The 20,305-nt window shown below is 45.0% G+C and overlaps 1 protein-coding gene across 8 annotated transcripts in view; it reads left to right on the forward strand.

Moving 5' to 3' along the window:
• The window catches only part of NINL (ninein like), a 221,110-nt gene that overhangs the window by 152,517 nt on the left and 48,288 nt on the right, over window positions 1-20,305 (forward strand). For 7 of the 8 annotated variants that reach the window (XM_036009413.1, XM_036009416.1, XM_028523570.2 and 4 more), the window contains 6 exons: window positions 2,446-2,620; window positions 3,769-3,879; window positions 4,499-4,579; window positions 11,637-11,766; window positions 14,550-14,659; window positions 15,657-15,982. In XM_036009413.1, coding sequence (XP_035865306.1) covers window positions 2,446-2,620; window positions 3,769-3,879; window positions 4,499-4,579; window positions 11,637-11,766; window positions 14,550-14,659; window positions 15,657-15,982 — 933 coding nt within the window. The remainder of the gene's footprint in view (window positions 1-2,445; window positions 2,621-3,768; window positions 3,880-4,498; window positions 4,580-11,636; window positions 11,767-14,549; window positions 14,660-15,656; window positions 15,983-20,305) is intronic. The other variant, XM_036009417.1, reaches the window with a different exon arrangement.

The raw sequence follows: 20,305 nt of genomic DNA on the forward strand, positions 1-20,305 counted from the left end.
ACATCAGCATTACAGTTGCCTTCAAAGGGCCGAATGTAATTTTAGGACTGTATAAATGTAACTGTTCCTTAACTAGGGGCAAGGAGCTTGGCACTGCCTCCAAGTAGAAACAAGGTGCCAGGCCAGATAAAACAAGGTAGAGGGCTGGATTCAGCCCGTGGGCCTTGTGTTTGCCACCTGTGCATTAAACAGTGGGGTTTAAAACAAAGAGCCTATTCCTTTTTCACCAAAGACACCCTGGCACCTCCACTGTGCAGCCAGGGGTCTAGATGTTGAGCAGATGGGTTTCAGCCCTATAAGAAGGAACTCCTGGCCTATAAAACTACTATTGTGTCATGAAGCTCCTGTCATGTGCCAGGTGTTCCTTGACTTACTGACCACCATAACCACAAATAGATCATTTTATTTCCATTTTTAAATCAAAGAAATTGAGTCTTGGAACAGTTATAGTTAACTTGTCCACAAACAACTAGTGTGGCCTGAAGTTTAAACCCCAGGTTTCTCTCTCTTTATTTTATGCTATTTCTAAGGGAGGATAGGCCCAGACCTGTTTTATCCTGAGGGTATATGAAATGGACCTTTAAACAAGAGGAGCCCTGAGAGGTAGACAGCTTGTCACTTTCCCAGGATGGGGTTGTCCAGAGCCACATAACCACCATCCTAGGTCCACTCACGAGAGCCCCATGGCTCCCCCTCCACATACCCAGGGTTCATGGAGAGAGCCCTGACTATCTCTCCTAGAATTGCCACTTTTCCATGTATCACAGCCTCTGAGGGAGCAGCCTCAAATCTAGTCTGAACACTTCCCACTTCCAAAGGCCTGGGTCCTCTTTTCCTTCCCGAGATTGGCTAGGGCAGGACAAACGCAGCAGGTTTAGTTATTGGTCTGTTCACCAGTTGGAATCCTCACCCACCTCTGTATAGTGTTGAAGAGTATGTGAGGGATGGCATCAAGGGGCATGGGTGTGTGGGAATATGTGTAGGTATAAGTGTATGAGTACAAATGCATGGGTATGAATGCAGGTATGGGTGTGAGCAATCACATATGCAAACTCACTTCCACCAGGTCCTGCACTCATAACAGGGTGATGGGAATTTTTAGAAAAGATAAAAATTAAGTATACTTTCACCAAACTTTTAGAACTATTTCCAATCAAACCTGAGAAACTAAATAAACACGGTCTCACTAAAAGGTGGTATTGCAAGGCTGCAAAGCCCCATTATGGGGAGATAGGCCATGGGTACCTTAACTTCCACCTAGATTCACTGATCATGGCCCTGCTGAGCCCTCTCAGTATGGAACATGTAGAGCATTCATCACAAAGGAGCATTTAGTTAAGAAATAACTAGATTTTGTTTCTGCTCTTGTCAACAACTGACTGTCTCTGTTTAGTTGGTTCCCTTGCTATGTTCATCCATAAGCTTCCCTGTTTACCATTTCTTGCTGAGCAAGCTTCTGTGGGTAAAACTAGAAAATTTAAACTGTTGACTCTTGTAGCTACAGATGTTTAACTTTGTTCATCTGGATAGTCTCCTTAGTTTCCTGACTTTACAAAATAAGATGTTAAGTCACTGTGTATTTCCACAGAGTGAGATTATTACTAAAAAAATCAGAAGCTAAGCCCTGACCAGTATGGCTTAGTTGGTTGCACATCATACCACAAAGAGAAAGGTTGCCAGTTCAATTCCCCATCAAGGCACATGCCTAGGTTGTGGGTTCTGTCAGTGTTTCTCTCTCACATCGATGTTTCTCTCCCTCCCTTCCTCTCTTTAAAAAAAAGAAAAAAACAAAAGTCAGGAACTGAAAGAATTACGAAAGAAGCCAACAGTGCAATTGCTAGCACATTTTTCCCTTTTTCTTGATACCTCCAGTAGTCTATGAATTGCCCTTTTAACAATATGCTGTCATCGGCCTTCTCACAAATTTGGAAACCTTGGGATCTCACCTGAGTGTGCATAGGACCGATTCTAACCATCCTGATTGATGCCACTGAGACCTTAGGTTGCTACCTCTTTGAGAACCAGGGGAGACAAAGGTCCACCAGGGCCTTTTTTAACTCTGAAGCAGCCTGGTGTTCACGTGACCTTTATGCAGCACTGATAGCTCTTCAGCCCTCAGTGTTTTTCAAGAAGAAAACTCCTGTTTTTTTTTTAAATAATTCTGTTCAACCCTGAGAAGGGGCACCCACCTTCCTGTCCCAGAGTTAGGATATAAATGAGGGCCCTTGGCCTCAGAATACATGCAGTTTGGCTGAGGAACAGTGACCCCATCTGTCAAGCAAGAACCACTGAATCTAAGAGTGTGGCCAAGTGTTCCACACAGGGGTATTCCAGGGAAGAAAGAGGTCTTGTTGGCTGGAAAGGTATCCCTGGAAAGGCAGAGCCAGGTGGGCCTGAGCAGCACCCTTGGAAGCCCATTGTGACATGCTGTTGTGTGCCTTACAGACACATGGAGCAGGAGTACAGAGAAAGGCTGAATCTCCTGCGGTCTGAGGTGGAGATGGAGCGTGAGCTATTTTGGGAACAGGCCTGCAGGCAGAGGGCTGTGCTGGAGAAGGACCTGGAGCACCTGCAGGCTGAGGAGGCCAGCCTCCAGGAGAAGCTAACCCTGGCCCTGAAGGTAGGTAAGGAGACAAGAATAAAGGGAGAGGGGAGAGGTGCCTCCCCAGAGCACCCCAACCAGAAAAGAAAATATAGAAATGAGGTTACCTGCAGGTTCCTCTTCTCACACCCCACATTTTCCTAGTCAAGGATTCAACTCTTCCTATTAGCCTTAAAAAGTTTGCATTTCTTTAATAGAGAAATCCCTAGGATTTCAAATGAAGGAATATTTGCTGCAGCCATAGAGATACCATACTTCTCAACCAGAGCAGAAAGGGTCCTGCCTCTTTAGGATGGGCACTGCTATTGAGTTGTTGGGACAGCAGGACAGTGGGAGACCCACAGGCCTCTTGCTTTGTGTTCTAAGTCTGTGGACCAAGGTTAGGGAGGGTGAGCAGCCAGTTTTTTGCTATACCCCTGGAGGCAAGAGCACCTGTGGGGTGAGCAAACTTAAAGTCCACCTGCTGCCTCTGGATGCAGGCTGGGGCAGATGTGGTTTCTGGGCTTTGGTGAGTATCCCTCAAGTCCACACCCATCCTGCATTTGAGTACAGTGAGTTGTCCCTGGGACCCTCCTGTGTTCCTGCCTTCCTCTTCCTCTCCTAACTCAGAGCAAATGGATTCTTTCCTCACCTGCCTACCTCTCTTAGTCTGTCTCCTGGAGGAAAAGCCAGGTACCCCAGGAGCATCTGACAACAGCATGCACAGGGCTGCCCGCCCTGTCTGCCTGGCTCTCTGCAACACTGTGTCTTCACCTTTCTTTTTTTCCCTGTGGGAAACCTCACTGGTATCCTTGTGGATATCTGAACTGTAGTGGTGCAGTTTCAAATCCCTCATTTAGAAAATGGCTCAGAAGGCTTGCCACTAGCCTTTTCTCATGATACTCATTACCTTCTGAGCACTTGGATTGGGAGAAGCAGAGGCAATGAGAAAAGCAATGAGCATTGGTGAGGGCTTCGTGGGGTCTGTCCCTGAGATGCTCTGGATTGGCACCTGGGACAGCCTTCTCTACATGGTGTCAAGGCAGTGAGTACCAGATTCCATGAGGTTTCTTCCCTGATTATGAGTGCTACTTGGAATAAGTCTTCACTTAAAGAGGAGACAGACCTACCAACAGCTCACTTCTCCATTCTCAAAGCATGGCAAACCTGTAACCTGTGTCTTGTAGGAAAACAGTCGATTACAGAAGGAGATTATTGAAGTTGTGGAAAAACTTTCGGAATCAGAGAAGCTTGTCCTGAAACTGCAGAATGATCTGGAATTTGTGTTGAAAGAAAAGGCAAGTCCTTTTGCTAAGTTTTAGTCTTTAGAGAAGAGCCTGTGATGCTGGGTAAAAAGCATCAGGTCTTGAAAAAGATACCTAGGTGGCTGCATTTAGTTTTTTTCTGTTAAACTTCTAGAATGGAGAGAAAAATTAGCAAAGTGACTTTCCCCCTGTTTTCCTGCCCTTCAGGCCAATGCAGGGGTGTCAGTATGCCCTGGTAACAACTTGCATATTGGCTTTTAATGACAAGACCAGGGCCAGCTGGCACCATCAACCCCAGTGACAGGTTGTCAGTGATAAGAGGCATGGAGGAGAGGTTAGAGGTTGGTGCTCACTGTTAAGTCCCCACCCCCACCTGGAGGCTCTGCCCATCACCTGGGGAGGAGTTGGAGAGAGAAGTTGCTGTACTGGGGAAGCATGCAGGCAGGGGTTGGCCCAGGGGGGCCAAGGCAGGAGCATACTAGTGCCCTGAGACCTTTTAAACAAAGGGAGAGGAGGGGAGGAGGAGGAAAGGACTGGAGGGCTGTACTTGGAGATGCTGAACCTTGTACAAAGAGTATGAAGGGGTAACAGCATGTATTCTACCTGGCCTGAGGACCTGTCTATAATTTTCCTTTGCTGATATGACCTCCAGCTGGAGCCACAGAGCACAGAACTCTTGGTCCAGGAGGAGCAGTTCAAGGAGATCCTGAAGGAGTACGAGCTCAAGTGCAGGGTATGTGCCCCATCCAACCCCTTTACCTTCCTGAGTCTTAGGGTTTTCTTTGTCTTGTACCAGACCAGGCCCTCACTTTTGTCTTTGGTGCACAGGGCCCTCATACACTCCTGTCCCATACGGCCCCTGCCAGCCCATCCTATAGGAGGGGTGGTTTTTTTTCTAAGAGCCTGGCCCTCCCTTTAGAGATCTCCTCTTTCAGAAGGCTGTGGTCCATCTCCAGGCCACTCCTGAGAAGAATGGGATGCTGGAAACCATGAAACAGACTGGCTCTGCAAGTCATCAGGGTCTATCTGGCTCAGACTGGGGTGGTGGTATGCAGGCTTCATCCCTCCCAGTCTTGCCCAGGAAATGGCCTGGCATTCTTGGCAGGCTACTCCTGGCCTCCACATGAAGGGTGATCCAATATGGGGTGGCATTGCCACCAGACAGGGACTGGAATCAAATCTGCCTAAGGCCAGCCTATAGTGTGTGGGTTCTTGCCTTTGTATAGAAAAGATTTCACAACTCGAGTCTAGGTGGTTTTGAGAGTACATTTATTAAAGCTGGGGACAGTGAATTAAAGGAAGGACCTAGAGTAGAAGAAACAGTAGAGAGGTTAGGTGGTACTCTGCTTTGGCTCCCTCAAAACGTTATAGGAAAGAAGTGAGCCAACGCTGTACTGCATTTAGCTTACTTGGAAAGTCAGAGAAAAAGGGGGCCTTGGAGACAGGATCAAGGAGGAAGCCCAGGATGAGCTGCTGCTGCTCATTGCTTCCCTGGTTGCCAGACTCATGGGAATCCTTAGAGTTTAGGAGGAAACAAAAGTTTATGCCTAAGAAGGGGTATTGTTCATGCTCTAGAGCAGGGGTGTCAAACTCATTTTCACCGGGGGCCACATCAGCCTCACGGTTGCCTTCAAAGGGCCGAATGTAATTTCAACTCCTTAACAGTTAAGGAGTAGTTACATTTATACAGCCCTTAAAATTATTTTGGCCCTTTGAAGGCAGCCACAAAACTGATATAACCTCTGGTGAAAAAGAGTTTGACACCCCTGCTCTAGAGCGAGCCCACACCCAGTCTTTTTCTTGAGGCTTTTTATCTCTTTTGCAGGTGAGAATCTTAGGGGAGGGTTTTAGCAGAATATTCATTAGCTTTCTAGGTGTGTTTTTAATATTCTAGAGCATCAAAATGAGTGTATAGGGGAGCTTGGGATTATTCTTTGGTCTGCTTTTTCTTTTAAGATTTTATTTATCTTTCAAAGAGAGGGTAAGAGAAGGAGAAAGAAAGGGAGAGAAACATCAATGTGTGGTTGCCTCTCATGTGCCCCTCACCAGGGGCCTGGTCAGCAACCCAGGTGTGTGCCCTAACTGGGAATTGAACCAATGACCCTCTTGTTCACAGGCCGGCACTCAGTCCACTGAGCTATACCAACCAGGGCTGGTCTGCTTTATTTTATTTTTATCTTGCATCTGTCTGGCTTTAATGGGGCGGTTGTTGTTTGTTTCCCTAATTTCATGTGTTCTTAGGTTTAGTTGGCACAAGTGTCGTTAATTGAGTCTCTGTTCTCTATTTTCCAGACCAGGGTGACTTAAGCTATGTATTCCCTGGTTATGGAGAAGAGGTATGAACCATTTCTTCTCAAGTGTCCTTGGTTAGGGAAGATAAGGTCTTGCAATTCACTAGCTGGCTGTAAGTTGATCAAATTGTTTAATTTTCTTATCTCAGTTTCTCTTTTCCACTTGCCCAGGAATTGTCCTAGCTTTTTACTATCCTATCATGCCAGAAGCACCCTTCTCCGGGAATAGGAGGTAGAGCCTCTTATCTGGGCCTGCATTCTGCTGACAGGGTCCTCCAAGCCTTCTGTTCTGCTAGGAGTTGGAATGGGACTTGCCTGCTTAGCACCTGTGTTTTGCCCCACATGGACTGGCCAGAGTCATTAGACCAGCACCAATTCTGAAGGCCCCTTTGTATTTCTAGGCAGTATGTAAGGCTTCATTGGGTATTCTGTTGTTCAGTATTTAGATTTTCTGGGCCAAACCTACCATTGTTGATCCATTTAACTGGAGCTACAACAGTGTACAGCAAGATAGAGATGGTAAACAATGTCAGTAGTGCTGACCCCGTTATACTCGTAAAATGATTGAGGAACTCAATAGAAAATAACGTTATTGTTAGACATTAAGGGTCTATTATCAAGTCACTTCTTAGTGGTTTCCCTCCAAATTAAAGTAAGAACTGACTTTTTTTCCTATTGCATATTGCTTTGGGGACATCAGAAGATAAAACTGATGAGCCCAAGCTGTTCTGGAGTATGACATGATCTGCTTTTCCCTGCCCTGTGTTCTCTTTTCCACTCCAAACTCTGAATTCTGTGTGCCCTTATGAAAGTCCTATGTGTGGTCAGCTGTGGCACTCTCCTCCTGAACCAGATGGCTGTGGGGTAGGGGGTGGTCACGGTGGTGGGGCTGTCATGCAGGAGGGATGTGCCACACAACTTTCTGCTGTGTTTTCTCCCTTTCTTTAACTTGTTACAAACACTTAGAACCTATAACTAACCATTAATTTATGTTTCTTTACTGCAGTGATTTTCAGCCTTTTTCATCTCATGGCATACAGAAACTAATTACTGAAATTCTTCTGCTCATGGAAAAATATATTTTTTGCCTATCTGACAAAAAATAGGTGTAATTCTAATTGATTCACACCAGATGACTATTGTTCTGTCAGTTATTGTTATATTTTTAATTTGACAGTCTAAGGGAAAAGGAGTCAGTGCCCCTGACTAAATAGTCAGATATTTCATGTTTTAAAAATTCTTGAAGCACATCAGTCAAAAATCATTGCTATTGAATTTTTCAAAGAAGTATAAGCTCCATCTTTCTTTAATGTGACTCTGTTACTTAAATAACTGCTACTCATTTCACTTTTGGTTCTTGAAGTTTTACTTTTTGAAATGTTAGCAGAAATATTTTACATGTTTGTACTAACCTATTTATTTAGAAATTTTCCCTCTATTTTTTGGGTATTTTTGTTTTTTCAAACTTACATTTAGAACATTAAAAAAGTTTTTATTTCAACATAATATTCAGTACATAGTTACAAAAGTAAAAGTAGTGCAGGGAACACTTGGATACACTTTACCCAGATTCACCTGTTGTTTACATTTTACCCTGTTTGCTCTTAGTGCATACTTGCTCACTGTGTGTGCATCTGGATGTGAATGTATCTACATAGTTATTTTCTGAGTGTCTGAGGGTAAGTGACATGCATCATGGCCCTCCACCTCTAAAGAGGCCCACGTGCATTTCCTAAAAAACTGGCTTATACAACCTCACAGTGGTTGCAGATGCACCAGAGTTGATTGTTAACTGTTCAGGAATTTTGCTAGCTTCATGTTAACCTTTGATAGCTTGAAATTGGCTATGGTGGGAGTTTCTTACACCACAGAAATGTGCAAAAGCTACAAATCTGGGCTTTTCTTCCTGGAGAGTCAGCTTCACCCTGATGAATGAGAATATTCCTAGTTACTGTGTCACACTTACTAACCTCATGATTTCCATTGATACATTACATTTCAGTTTTGTTAGTTAACCTAACAATATCCTTTGTAGCATTTCCCCTCTAATACAGAGTCCACTTTGGATTAGATATTTCTTTTAGTTGTCATGTCTGTTTAACACCTTTTAATCTGAAATGTTCTTAATCCATTCAGGCTGCTACAACAAAAATACCATAGAATGGGGGGCTTATAAATAACAAAAATTAAGCTCACACAGTTCTGAGGGCTGGGAAGTCCAAGATCAAGTTGCCAATATATTTAGTGTCTAATGAGAGCTCTCTTTCTGGTTGTAGATGGTTGGTGGTCTTCTCAATGTCCTCACATGGCAGAAGAGGTGAAGGAGCTCTCTGGGGTCTCTTTTGTAAGAACAGTAATGCCCTTCATGAGGACTCCCTCTTCATGACCTAATCACCTTCCAAAGGTCCCATCTCCAAATACCATCATATAGGACATTAGGATTTAACATATGAATTTGGGGGCACACAGTCATTCCATTGGACATTCCCCAGACTTTCTTTTGTCTTTCACATGGATATTTTATTTTATTTTTCATTGTATTTTTTATTTACCATTTATCCCCTTTATACCCTCTTCCACCTCTACCCACTCCCCTCCCCCCTATAATCACCACACTGCTGTCTATGTCCATGAATCCTTTTTCTTTTTTGTTCCATCCCTGCACTTTCCAACCCCCCAGAGCTGTCGACCTGCTCTCTATCTATGAGTCTGTCTTTGTTTTGCTTGTTAGTTGTTTGTTCCACATATGAATGAAATCATATACTATTTGTCTTTCTCTGACTGGCTTATTTCACTTAGTATAATGTTCCCTAGGTCCATCCATGTTATCACAAAGGGTAAAATTATCTTTTTTATGGCTAAGTAGTATTTTACCATATAAATATACCATAGCTGTTTTATCTACTCATCTACTGATGGATATTTGGGCTGCTTTCAAATCTTGGCTATTTTAAATAATGCTGCAGTGAACATAGGGGTGCTTATATTCTTTTGAATTAGTGTTTCAGATTTCTTCAGATAAATTAACAGAAGAGGTGTTGCTAGGTCATAAGGCAGTTCCATTTTTAATTTTTTGAGATAACTCCATACTGCTTTCCACAGTGGCCTCACCAACCTGTATTCCCACCAACAATGCAAAAGGGTTCCTCTTTCTCCACATCCTTGCCAGCACTTGTTGTTTGTTGATTTATTGATGATAGCCACTCTGACAGGTATATTTCACTCTGAGGAAATATCACTCTGAGGTGATATTTCATAGTGGTTTTAATTTGCATTTCTCTTATGATTAGTGACATTGAGCATCCTTTCATATGCCTATTGACCATCTATATGTCCTCTTTGGAGAAGTGTTTATTCACATTCTTTGCCCATTTTTTAATTGTATTATTTGTTTTTTTGTGTGTTGAGTTTTATAAGTTCTTTTTAAATTTTGGATATTAACCCTTTACAGATCTATTGGCAAATATGTTTTCCCATTCAGTGGGTTGTCTTTTCATTTTGTTAATGGTTTCCTTTGCTGTGCAAAAGCTTTTTAGTTTGATGTAGTCCTGTTTGTTTATTTTTTCTTTTGTTTCCCTTGCCTGAGGATGTATATCAGAAAAAAATATTGCTCTGAGCAATGTCTGAGATTTTATTGCCTGTTTGCTTGTAGGATTTTTATCGTTTTGAATCTAACATTTAAGCCTTTAATCCATTTTTAATTTATTCTTGTGTGTGGTGTAAGAAAGTGGTCTAGTTGCATTTTTTCTGCACATATCTCTCTAATTTTCCAAACACCATTTATTGAATAAACTATCACATGGACTTGCTTTTTGAGGAATACAGCCCCCTCATTCATTTTAATATAAACTTTCTCATTTTGTGTCTTTCTGATATTTCCTTTGATTAAATTAAAATGGTACAGTCTCAACTGGACAGCATAGGATGTTAGTTTTGGTCACCTCATCATGGCATTACCTGATTTTCCCACTATATAATTACTGGTAGTAAGTAGGCAGTCACTGGAGAGATACTTTAAGACCATGTAAATATTCTGCTATTCATCTAAATTTTCCTTAGATTTAGTATCCATTGATAATTTTTGCCCACTAAAGTTTTTACCATCATGGTTACAAAATGATGATTTTCCAACACTAGCACCCACTCTCTACATCTGTTAGTTAGCCCTTGGCATTTTACTGTAAGTCAGAGAGTCTGATCTTTCTATCTACCTACCTACCTATCTTCCTATCCATTTATCTGTTGCCATGGACTCACAAATTCCCATTTTTCCACCAGTAGTTTGTAATCCATTACTATGTCTAATTATTTTGGTGCTCAAATTGTGTAAGATTTGGCTGGTGGGAGTGTTAGCAGCCATGTCCTTGAGATATGTCACCATCATCTTTTGTTTTATTGATTAGTTTCTTACTTACTAGCATCATAAAATGCTGCAAACTAATCTTGTACTTTTCCTGCAGTCTCCTTGGAATCAGCCATTTCTCCAAGAAGTCTTGGTTCCTTACCTAAGGGAATGGTTTTACAGACCAAGATCTGGGTGCTTGATGTGCTGGGTTGTGTGGGGGAGGTCTCTACCTCTTGGCTGAGGTCATTTTTTATAGTCAATCTCCAGAGGTAGGAATAACCTTGAACCCTCCCTGATGTGCATCGCCTAGTGTCTCCAAAGTCACTGTTTAGCGTTTCCTTTACTTTGTAACCAGGATATTCATTAGCAAGAAAACATGCCTTCCATTGTTGATGAATTCCCTTTCTATTTAACTATCATTTTAGCTTTTTGTTTTTTCTTTCAATTGTCAACCTCAGTTCTCTTGACAGGGCTGCCTTTGGTAAAAGACAGTATAAAATGTTAACTAGATCCTCATTAGAGATTGTTTGCAATTTAATATTTTTACTGTTGTCTTGGGTGGACACCGTAATGAAGTCAGAAACCCCAAATGCAGATTTTTGTTCTGCATTTCCACACTGCTACATATTGAGTATTTGCATTTCCCCAAATTCATATGTGGAAGACTATTCCCTCTTTGTGATTGTGTTAGATCTTGTGATGTGGGGCCTTTGGGAGGTCATGAGGGTAAGCCAAGTGAAGGAGATTAGTGCTCTATAAAAGGGACTCAAGAGATCTCTCCCATCTCTTTCATCACATGGGAAAAGATGGCTATCTATGAACTGAGAAGTCCTCACTAGATATTGGAACTGCTGGCACTTTGATTATAGACTTTTAGCCTCCAAAACCTTGAGAGCTAAATTTCTGTTGTTTATATGCCCCTAGTCTGTGGTATTTTTGTTATGGCATCCCAAATGGACTGAGACACACACTAACCTCTTACAGATGTCTGTGGGTGGGTCTTTAGCCCCTATTATCTGTGGCTTACCTTGACCCAGCTGGATGCCCTAGGCACTGGGCTTAGCTGATCCCCGGGTAGCCCAGTCTCCATGCTAGTGGCTCCTTGGACTGAGTGGCTACAGCAGCTGGAAGAGGTGTCTGGCTCTGCCCCACAGGACCTGCAGGACCGCAACGATGAGCTGCAGGCTGCCATAGAGGGTCTGCAGGCACGGTTGCCCCTGAGTTGGCATGGCCAGCCCCATGCATCACCAAATGGATGGCTGCTTCCTAGACATGGCCAAACAGGTAGGAGCTCAGCTCAGTTCTCAGTTCTGCAAGATGACTGTGATGTGCTTTCACTGGGGGCGTTGGGGGCTGGTGTCAATGGGCTTCTACCTACCTGTGCTGCACAGGCTGCCTTTGGATCCAGGGTGAGCAGTGATGGGTGGGCCAGTTTCATAGCACATCAGGGCCTAGCTCAGCCTACATGTGGTCACGAGTGCCTCGGGCTGCCACATGTGGGAGAAGGGCTATAAACCAAGGTGAGAGGTTGACATGATACCTAGAGACTGGAAAGAGGTTGAGGAGAGTGAGGGTTTTACCATTTGGGTAGAAATGGTGAAAGGGTTAGGATGACCTTACCATGACCATAGGGTAGGTATATCCAAGTGACCCTCCAATGTTGGGAAAAGTACCCAGGGGATCCAGATGAGTGTTCAGCATGGGCTGGACACACAGCGATGATCATCTAGAGAAGGGAAATAAGGGGGGAGTTGGTGAGCAGGGGACTCGTCTCAGGTCTGTGACAGCTCTTACAAAGGGAAGTCACTTTTGTGTAAAAGTGCCATAAATTGTGTAAGTAGGTCAGGGACTCCCTGGAATTCACAGAGGCCTCACATGTACAGGGGTAGACTAGACTTGATGTCACTACCTGAGTTATGTGGATAGATAGCATCACCTTAGAGCTCCGAGGTGGTTTTGTGGTGCCAGGAAGTGCCCCCACTCGCTTGAGGCAAAGATGCATGCTGAAGATATAGATTAAGAAGGACCACAGCTTCATGTTTCTTAACTCAGCCCATACATTTGGAAAAAGCTCTAGGCTCTGAGAGGCCCTGAGGCCCTGTGTTTAAGTGTTCATGGCCTCTTTTACAGACCATTGTGGGGTTGGGGGAAGGTTTCAGATGCTGGAGCTATTAGAAAACAGTGATTTTGGCTGGTTGCTACTCTTGCCTCGCAATTGTGAAGGGCAGGCACCATGCAGATTCATGTAATGCACCTGGCTTTATGCCTGCTGCTGCCACTGACAGGGGCCATGGAGACCATAGTGACTGCTGCTTACATCAATCACACATCAATAGTGCAGCCCCTCAGAAAACACCTTGGTCCTATCTGTAGCCCTAAGAACACTCAGAGTTTCCCATATTGCTCGGGAAAAGCTAACTTAATAAAATAGAAAAAAGTGTGTGCTCAAAAGAGCCAATGTGGGAACCTCCATGGGAACTGCATGGGTTTTCTATGCATGGGGGCCCAGCTTTCTTGGCCCTTTATGAAACCCCCTCACCTACAGCTTCTTTAGTGGAATCTGATGGCTCCTGAGACTCACAACCCTGACCCCCTCAGCTGCGAGGTTTTAGGGTGTGGCCAGCATGCCAGATGGTACCAGATTCCCAGATGAGTTATGATGTGCAGCCAGGTGGGCAGCCTCGCCACAGGGAAGGAAGTACTTGCTGCCTCTGTTGTCCCTGAAGGAGCCTGAGCTACACACAGTGTGTGACTCTTGTCAGGAGCCACTGACCTGTAGCCCAGGGCATGGCAAGCTGGGGTCTTATACTCAGGGTTGTCCTTGTCCAAGAGTCTCAAACTGTGGCACCAGAAGCAGCCCCACACTTGTGTGTCACTGATAAAACTAAAGCAGTCTCTCAGCTAGTGCTTTTTTCTTCCCCTTCACCCCTCCATCTGACTATAGAGGTTCCATTGGCCCGCTCAGAGGAGGAGGGGTCTTCTCCTGCTGCGTGGGAAAGTCACAACAGCAGAATTAGGGTGAAGGGGGCTATATGGATTATGATGGCAGTGTCATTGGTGTATCCATCTGGAGCCTCACCTGATAGATGCTCATTGACCTGTGCCCATTGACCAGACCCAGATGGCAGCTTCAGTGTGTTAGGGCATCAGGATGTCTTCTTTCCTGAGGTGCTTATCCTGAGTCCTCTCAGACCTAATGTCTCTGAGTCTGTCACCTTTTTTCATGGAAAATAATTTGGGAAGTGGAAGATGGTAAGATTTGGGGAATGTGTCTTTTCCTCTCAACTTTTCTGATCCCTGGACCAGCACAGATGAAACCCTTGCAGTGGCCAACATCCATATGTGTCAATCCTTTGGTGTACCCCCACAACATGCACAATATTGGAAACACCCAATTACTAGCTGGTCGAAGTTATGGGCCCACGGGTGCCTCATCAAAATGAGCTGCCCAGATGTCTGATATTGTCAGTCAAGGAATCTTCTGGAACAAAATGACTTCTGTGGTCTCTCAGAACCTTCATTCCATACTTGACTTATTTGTTGAAATCCCGCATTATTTGTATAATGTAGATACCTCATCATAAAGCACTGGCTGTCACAGAGAAAGACTCAAAGACTGAAAAAGGTATGATTTGTAGCACAGATCACACCTTTTTCAGGCTTTGAGTCTCTGTATCTGGGTCAGGGAACACAAGTTGGTGTGCAGTGACTGTACCATGTATGACATCTTTTAGAGAATTAAAGGGCCTGACGAATCTTGCAGAGAGTCTCCTAGTTTATATCTTGGAGTAATCTGTGTTCTGGCAAAGACTCAAAATGTTGGTTTCTAAAGAGCTTCAACTTTGAGAGTAGGACATAACAGACTGTGGAAACCTGCAAGGGCTGCCCCTCACTGCCAGCACTGAGTTCCTCTCGCAGAAGGTGCCTATGAAAGATTGTGCATTTTTCTGTGTGGTGGAGGAAATCTGGGATGAATACTCCATGTTGTCCAAATATCAAATGGGAGGGTATGGAACAAACCCCATGGCACCCTCAGCAAGACATAAAAAGAAATGTTCTTGTTGCAGGCATCATCTGCATCCTGGGTGATTCCACTCCAGTGAGTATAGAAATGGAGATAATGATGGAGCAGATGAAGGAACATTACCAAGACCTCAAGATCCAGATGGAGACCAAGGTCAGGGGAGATGGGAGACCATAGGACATTTGGGTGCTTGCTGCTGCATGCCTGGAAGCTTGTTCACTGTGCTGACAATTCTGCATGCACACATCTGCCCGTGGATCCCCTGCTTTGTAGTAAGCCTGTTCAGTGGAGGGAGGTGTGTAAGGAAAGGGAAATAAAACTGACATTCAACCTCAAGCCCTCTTTGGAGGGAGGGGGGACATAAGGAATAACTAACAGTGGGAGAATGGAGTTATGCATTTCTGGAATGTCACAAGGGTATGCAGAGGCTAGACCTTCTTGCTTGCTTTGTCATTGGGAAATCATAGCTTCTGGCTTTATTCTAAGCTAAAATGACTCTGGGAGATACCTTGGGTGGGTTATTTCATGGATTCATGGTCATGATTACTGTGACCAAGTCTGTCTTCTCATATGAACATGTCTCCTACTCTGTTATAAGATTGTGGTAGGTTTTGTGAAGGGACAGTGTCTATGACTTGATATCAGGGGATAGGTGTCTTGGTCTGAGTAGCAACAATGCTGGGTCACCTCTGTTTTATGGTCATGGCCGTGGGTTCCCTAGATGTATTAGCTGGTAGCCACTATAGTAACCTTGCCTATGACTGGATGATATTCCTCCTCACTAGAGCCTCCAGGGAGTTCAGAGCCACCCCACCAGCCTCATTAAGGCTCTCTGTTTTCTCAGTGTTGTCACACCCTCAAGCCCACCTCATGCTTCCTCACTAGACACATGACCCAGCTGGCCTCCAGCCTCCCTTTCCCACCTGCTAGATCTGTCTCATGGGGCTGATGGAAGGTTATGGGGAAAAATAAAACCTATGGCCATTTGAGAGCCTTAGACATTGTTGGCATGGCTGTCTCCTGCACCTCATCATGTCTGACCCATCTGTTCTTTGACTGTGCTACCTGGGACCTCATACTTCCATGTTGCATTGTTAGGAAATCATTTTGTGGACTTCCTGATCAACATTGCTCTCATTTCTCTTCTCAGGTAAATTACTATGAAAGAGAAATTGAAATGATGAAAAAGGACTTTGCAAAGAAGAAAAAGGAAATGGAGCAGGCTTTCAAGCTTGAAGTCAGTGTGCTGGAGGATCAGAGAACCAACCTGGAGGCCCTCCATGTGAAATCCCAGGAGGTCATTCGAGGCCTGCAAGACCAGCTCCAGAGTACAACCCATACCCCTGAGCTGGAGAGGGTGGAGATGGAGCAGTACTATACTCAGGCACTGTCTGGCTTGACTCACTGGCTGGCCCAGGAGAAAGATCAGCTGGAGGAGCTACACCGGAGGAATCAGCATGAGCTACAGCAGTTCAGGTCCAGTACCATGTCTTTTCAGGATTTCATGTCTAGGGTTTTTGGCCAAAATTAAATAAACCAAAATTTAGAGTTTGATTATGGTCACAGCAAACTGCTCAGAATGATGATGCCTATTAACTATGTAGTTTTTCTCAGGGGAAGATGTGTGAGCACTGAAAGAATAAGTCATTATACAAGAATGTTTACTTTAAATTTGAAATATGAACTAACCAGAGCTTAGGCCATGAAACAGTGTACTTTGTAGAATTTCAACTCAGTGCTTTTCACCTTGTTTCAGACTTGTCTTGTATAGCAAAGGTCAATATGTTCATCATTTAATATCTCATTCTAATTTTTGGGACATGGTGTTGTAGCACATGGGGAATTGGACAAAACCTCTGAAACAATAGGAAAAACCATTAATTTGGTTTAGTGAGGTTCTTGAAAAGGCTAAAATATATGAGCAAAGAAAAGGTTTATTTCAAAAACTAGAATGTGGTCTTTTGTGTCTTATGATATCATAGACTTTGAGGGAGTAACTAGTTATTGCAGGCTTCAGTGCTGTTCAGCCAGCCCTTCTCTGTCCCATGTGGAGTCTTGAATCCTCCCCAGCTCAGGAGAGAATGGTCATATCCCACTCATGTTGAACCAGAGCTGAGACACAGCTCATAGCTGAGGTGTGTATCATACACCTGTCCTCCTCATGGAGGTGTTCTGTGTGGGCCTGGTTGAGTTCTGATGTTATTGCCAAATGGACATGTTCCACATTACCACACTGATAGCAGGATATCAAACAACCTTCCTGTGGAGGTCATGCCCTCCAAATTGGGTGAGGTGGGCTATCCCCTTCTTTGTCATGAGGATTAGGGGTGGCCTGAGCACAGGGAGGTGCTGAGTACCCTCTATGACTGTGCTGCATTCCTCCCTCCGCTCCAGATGACCCTCTCTGGGGCTAGCAGGAACTGACTGACACTCTCCTAGAGATGACAAGTCATTTTTAAGTCATGTGCTTCCTCTGAGCTTTGTTATTTTCTGTGAAACCCAAGAGCTGTATGATAAGGGATTAAAGCTCCCTCCAGATCCTGACCAGGCAGCAGAGGAGAATGGCAGGGTGGCTCATGCTGCTCATCCCTAGCATCTTGAGCCTTAGAAACCTTGGCCTTTGTTAGGAGGAACTGTTCCTGCTGCTCATGGTCCCTCTGCAGCCTGGAGGTAGAGCCCCATACGGCTCAGGCTAGCACTGGGCAGGAGCAGAGAACACACCTGTCCCTGGTTTAGTGCCCTCATGAAGGCCTCAGTCCAGCAGCTTACAGGATTTTCAAGGGAAGTTATGACTATGGGTTAGTTTTTCCCATCTGACTAAAATTCTAGGCCATTACTGTTCTTAGAATTTTTTGAGATGGGGAACATCCCTGTGTCTGCTGTGTTCATTAAGGCAGCCCACCAGCCACATATGGCTACTAAGTATGGAAATGTGATCTATGCAATTAAGGGACTGAATTTTAATGGCTTATTTTTAATCAACTTAGTTTAACAGTCACATGTGTGAATGGCATCTGTGTTGGCTCCTGTAATGGAGCCCAACCCTAGTGAGGGGCAGTCCTCCTGAGGCCTTGTTAAGGAAGGCCCTAAGGTGTGGGTGAAAGCCCAGTAGTCATGAAAGTGAGAGAGGGTAAAGCCAGCCAAGCTGAGAGGAGGTGTGAGGTTGAAATTAGAAAAGTCTTTGTGGCCTTCCTAACCTGAGGGGAAGGTCTGAGACTTAAAGCTATAGATTGCAGTGCCTGGGACTCATTCTGTTTCTGTAGGAAAGAGGCCAAAGTTGGGCTGAATCAAAAGCTCTCATGGATGGAAGCCCAGGAGGCCACCCACTGTAAGCACTTGTCACTACAACATAGGCAGAAGGAAGAGATGCTGCAGAAACATCTCCTGCAAATGAGAGAGGTGACAGATTAGCGTGACCTGGAGAAGCAAAGGGAAAAGAGAGGAAGGGTGATCCTCACACACTGGAAACAGCAGCAACTCAAGCTGTAGGAGTTGATGACTGAAGAACAGGTGTAGATTTGCTAGCCTTTTGCCTTTAAGAAGTTAGAACTCATCTGTAGGAAGCAAGTGGAAAGCCCTGTCTGAAAAGCAGAGATGCTGCGAGTCTTCTTGAAGGATGGGTCAGCAGTAGCAGGTGATGAGCAGGAGGACACATGTGACTCCATGATCCTCAGTATGAGCAGGAGGGAGCAGCCTTACTGTGCAGACCCTAGGCAGAGCCTAGCCCCAACCCTTGCCAATCATAATGTCCTCAAAGAGCCTCAGCCTTGGGGAGTGCAATCAGTGTGTGCTTGTGACTCTGACCATGTGGCTTCTGCTGCCACAGGTAGGCAGTCACAGGTGCACCCAAGTGGGGTGGCTGGGGAATGGTCACAGAGGGCCTAGTACATTTTGTGGATGGCCAAGGCTGCCTGAGCCAGCCTGAAGCTGTTTTTGGGAACAGCTGTCCCCAGGAGCTGTTCTTAGGAACAAAGGCAGATGCCTTGTCCCCTGAGCCCCAGAAAGTGGGCAGGGAAGAGACTGAGAGGCAGCAGGCTGCTCTCAGGGAGCAAGCAGGGAAATCAAGCAGGGAGCCAGCTCCTGTGGGGAACTTGGGACAGGCCTTAGAGGAGCACACTAGGTGGAGTAAGAGCATCCTGGAGAGGGGGTTGCAGCACAACAGGGAAAAAGCCAGAAGCAGCGCTTTGAGCTTCCACCACAGGTTTGCTGGCCCCTAGGCAGCCAGGTGTGAACAGCTCAAGGCCCTGGGGGAAGTAGAGACCGACATAGCACTGGAGAGAGAAAAATGACACAAAAACCAAACTTCTGCAGCTGGAAGATGTTGTCTGAGCTCTTAAGAAAAAAGCAGATTCAAGAGAGAAGAGGTTTGGTGTCTCTCCATTCTCAGAATGCCAAGTACACCCTCTGACCTCTGTCACTAACTCGAAGCACACACATTTCCAGCCAACCAGCTCTCAGCTGCTGACGGGACTGGTTATATAACCTGTGTGCTTGTGCAGATGGTCATAAACCCAATCCTGATCTCAGGCATCCCATGGGTCACCAGGTGCTCAGTGAGTAGGCAGAAGGGGCATAAATTAACCTTTCTGGGTATTTCAGCTGGCTCTGGTGTCCCCTACCCTTGTCCTTAGGAAGCTCTCGCTAGTGTCACAAGGACAAAGAAAGACTATACTTGGAGGCCCACTTCAGTCTTTGGTCATCTGAGCCCTTTTCCTGCTCACTTTGAGCAGGATCCACTACTGCACCCCACCAATTCATGTGCCAGGCACTATCCTTGAACTGCAAGTCCATGTGCTATTAGAGCAGCAATGGAGGAGGTCATCCATTCAAGTGAAGGGCTCCTCTGCTGCTATATTCTGCACTGCCTAGCACCACTTGGGAATGTTGGTGGTGGCTATGACATGAGTGCCCCAAAGGGCTCTACTGCATACTGCTGCAGCAGATGCCCTCATGGGCAGCCCCAAGGTGAGGAGGTAACCTGGAGATTGGTCTGTTGGCAAGGTACAGAGAGACCCCAATTGTGCAGCTAGGCCCTTCTCCTCCCCATGCTCCTCTGTGTGTCTCAGTCTGGAACATGCTCTTTCTCAGAAGGCTGGAATTCTAGAAGGGCTTTTCCAGATGCTGCAGAGCATGGCTTCAGATTCTCTTCTTTTGAATCTTTGGGAGTTAGAGGGTTGCCCTGAGAGATGTTATACACACTTGCATGTTATATGACTGTGTAACACGGTTATTGCTCTGCATGCAGTATCATTTGGTCCTGTTAACCCACACACAGCACACGTGTGAGGTGCCTGCTTCATGTGAAGATGGAAGCTCCATGAGGTATTATGGAGCTTTGGTTCACAGCACACATGGGTCTGCCCTGGAGTGTGATCACAGGCATGTGGTGAGATACGCATTTCAGCTCAGGGACCAGCTCCTGCTAGCTGGGGACCATGGACAAGTTACTTTATTGGAAAAAATAAAAGATTATGTAGGATTTATGATAAACCAAAAGGAATAAAGGTCAATGCACCATCCATCTTAAGAAAGAAAATATTAGCATAGTTGGAAGCCCCTAGGCATCCATCTCCAGATCTCCTTTCTACTCTAGCAGGGAGCAGCCTTGCTGTGTAGGAGCTGTTCCCTGTCATCTAGGCATTGGCTCATGCTCCAGCCTCTTATGTGAGTGTTCCTGAATAATGTGGAACAATGTGATGGGGTGACTTCTAAATTTCCTTATCTATAAAGCAAAGATGGTACCATACCTCAAAAAGGGCATGTAGCATGAGATGAATATATGAACATGCTCTTACATTT

This window comes from Phyllostomus discolor, chromosome 9, assembly GCF_004126475.2.
Source record: "Phyllostomus discolor isolate MPI-MPIP mPhyDis1 chromosome 9, mPhyDis1.pri.v3, whole genome shotgun sequence".
NCBI classification, from domain to species: domain Eukaryota; kingdom Metazoa; phylum Chordata; class Mammalia; order Chiroptera; family Phyllostomidae; genus Phyllostomus; species Phyllostomus discolor.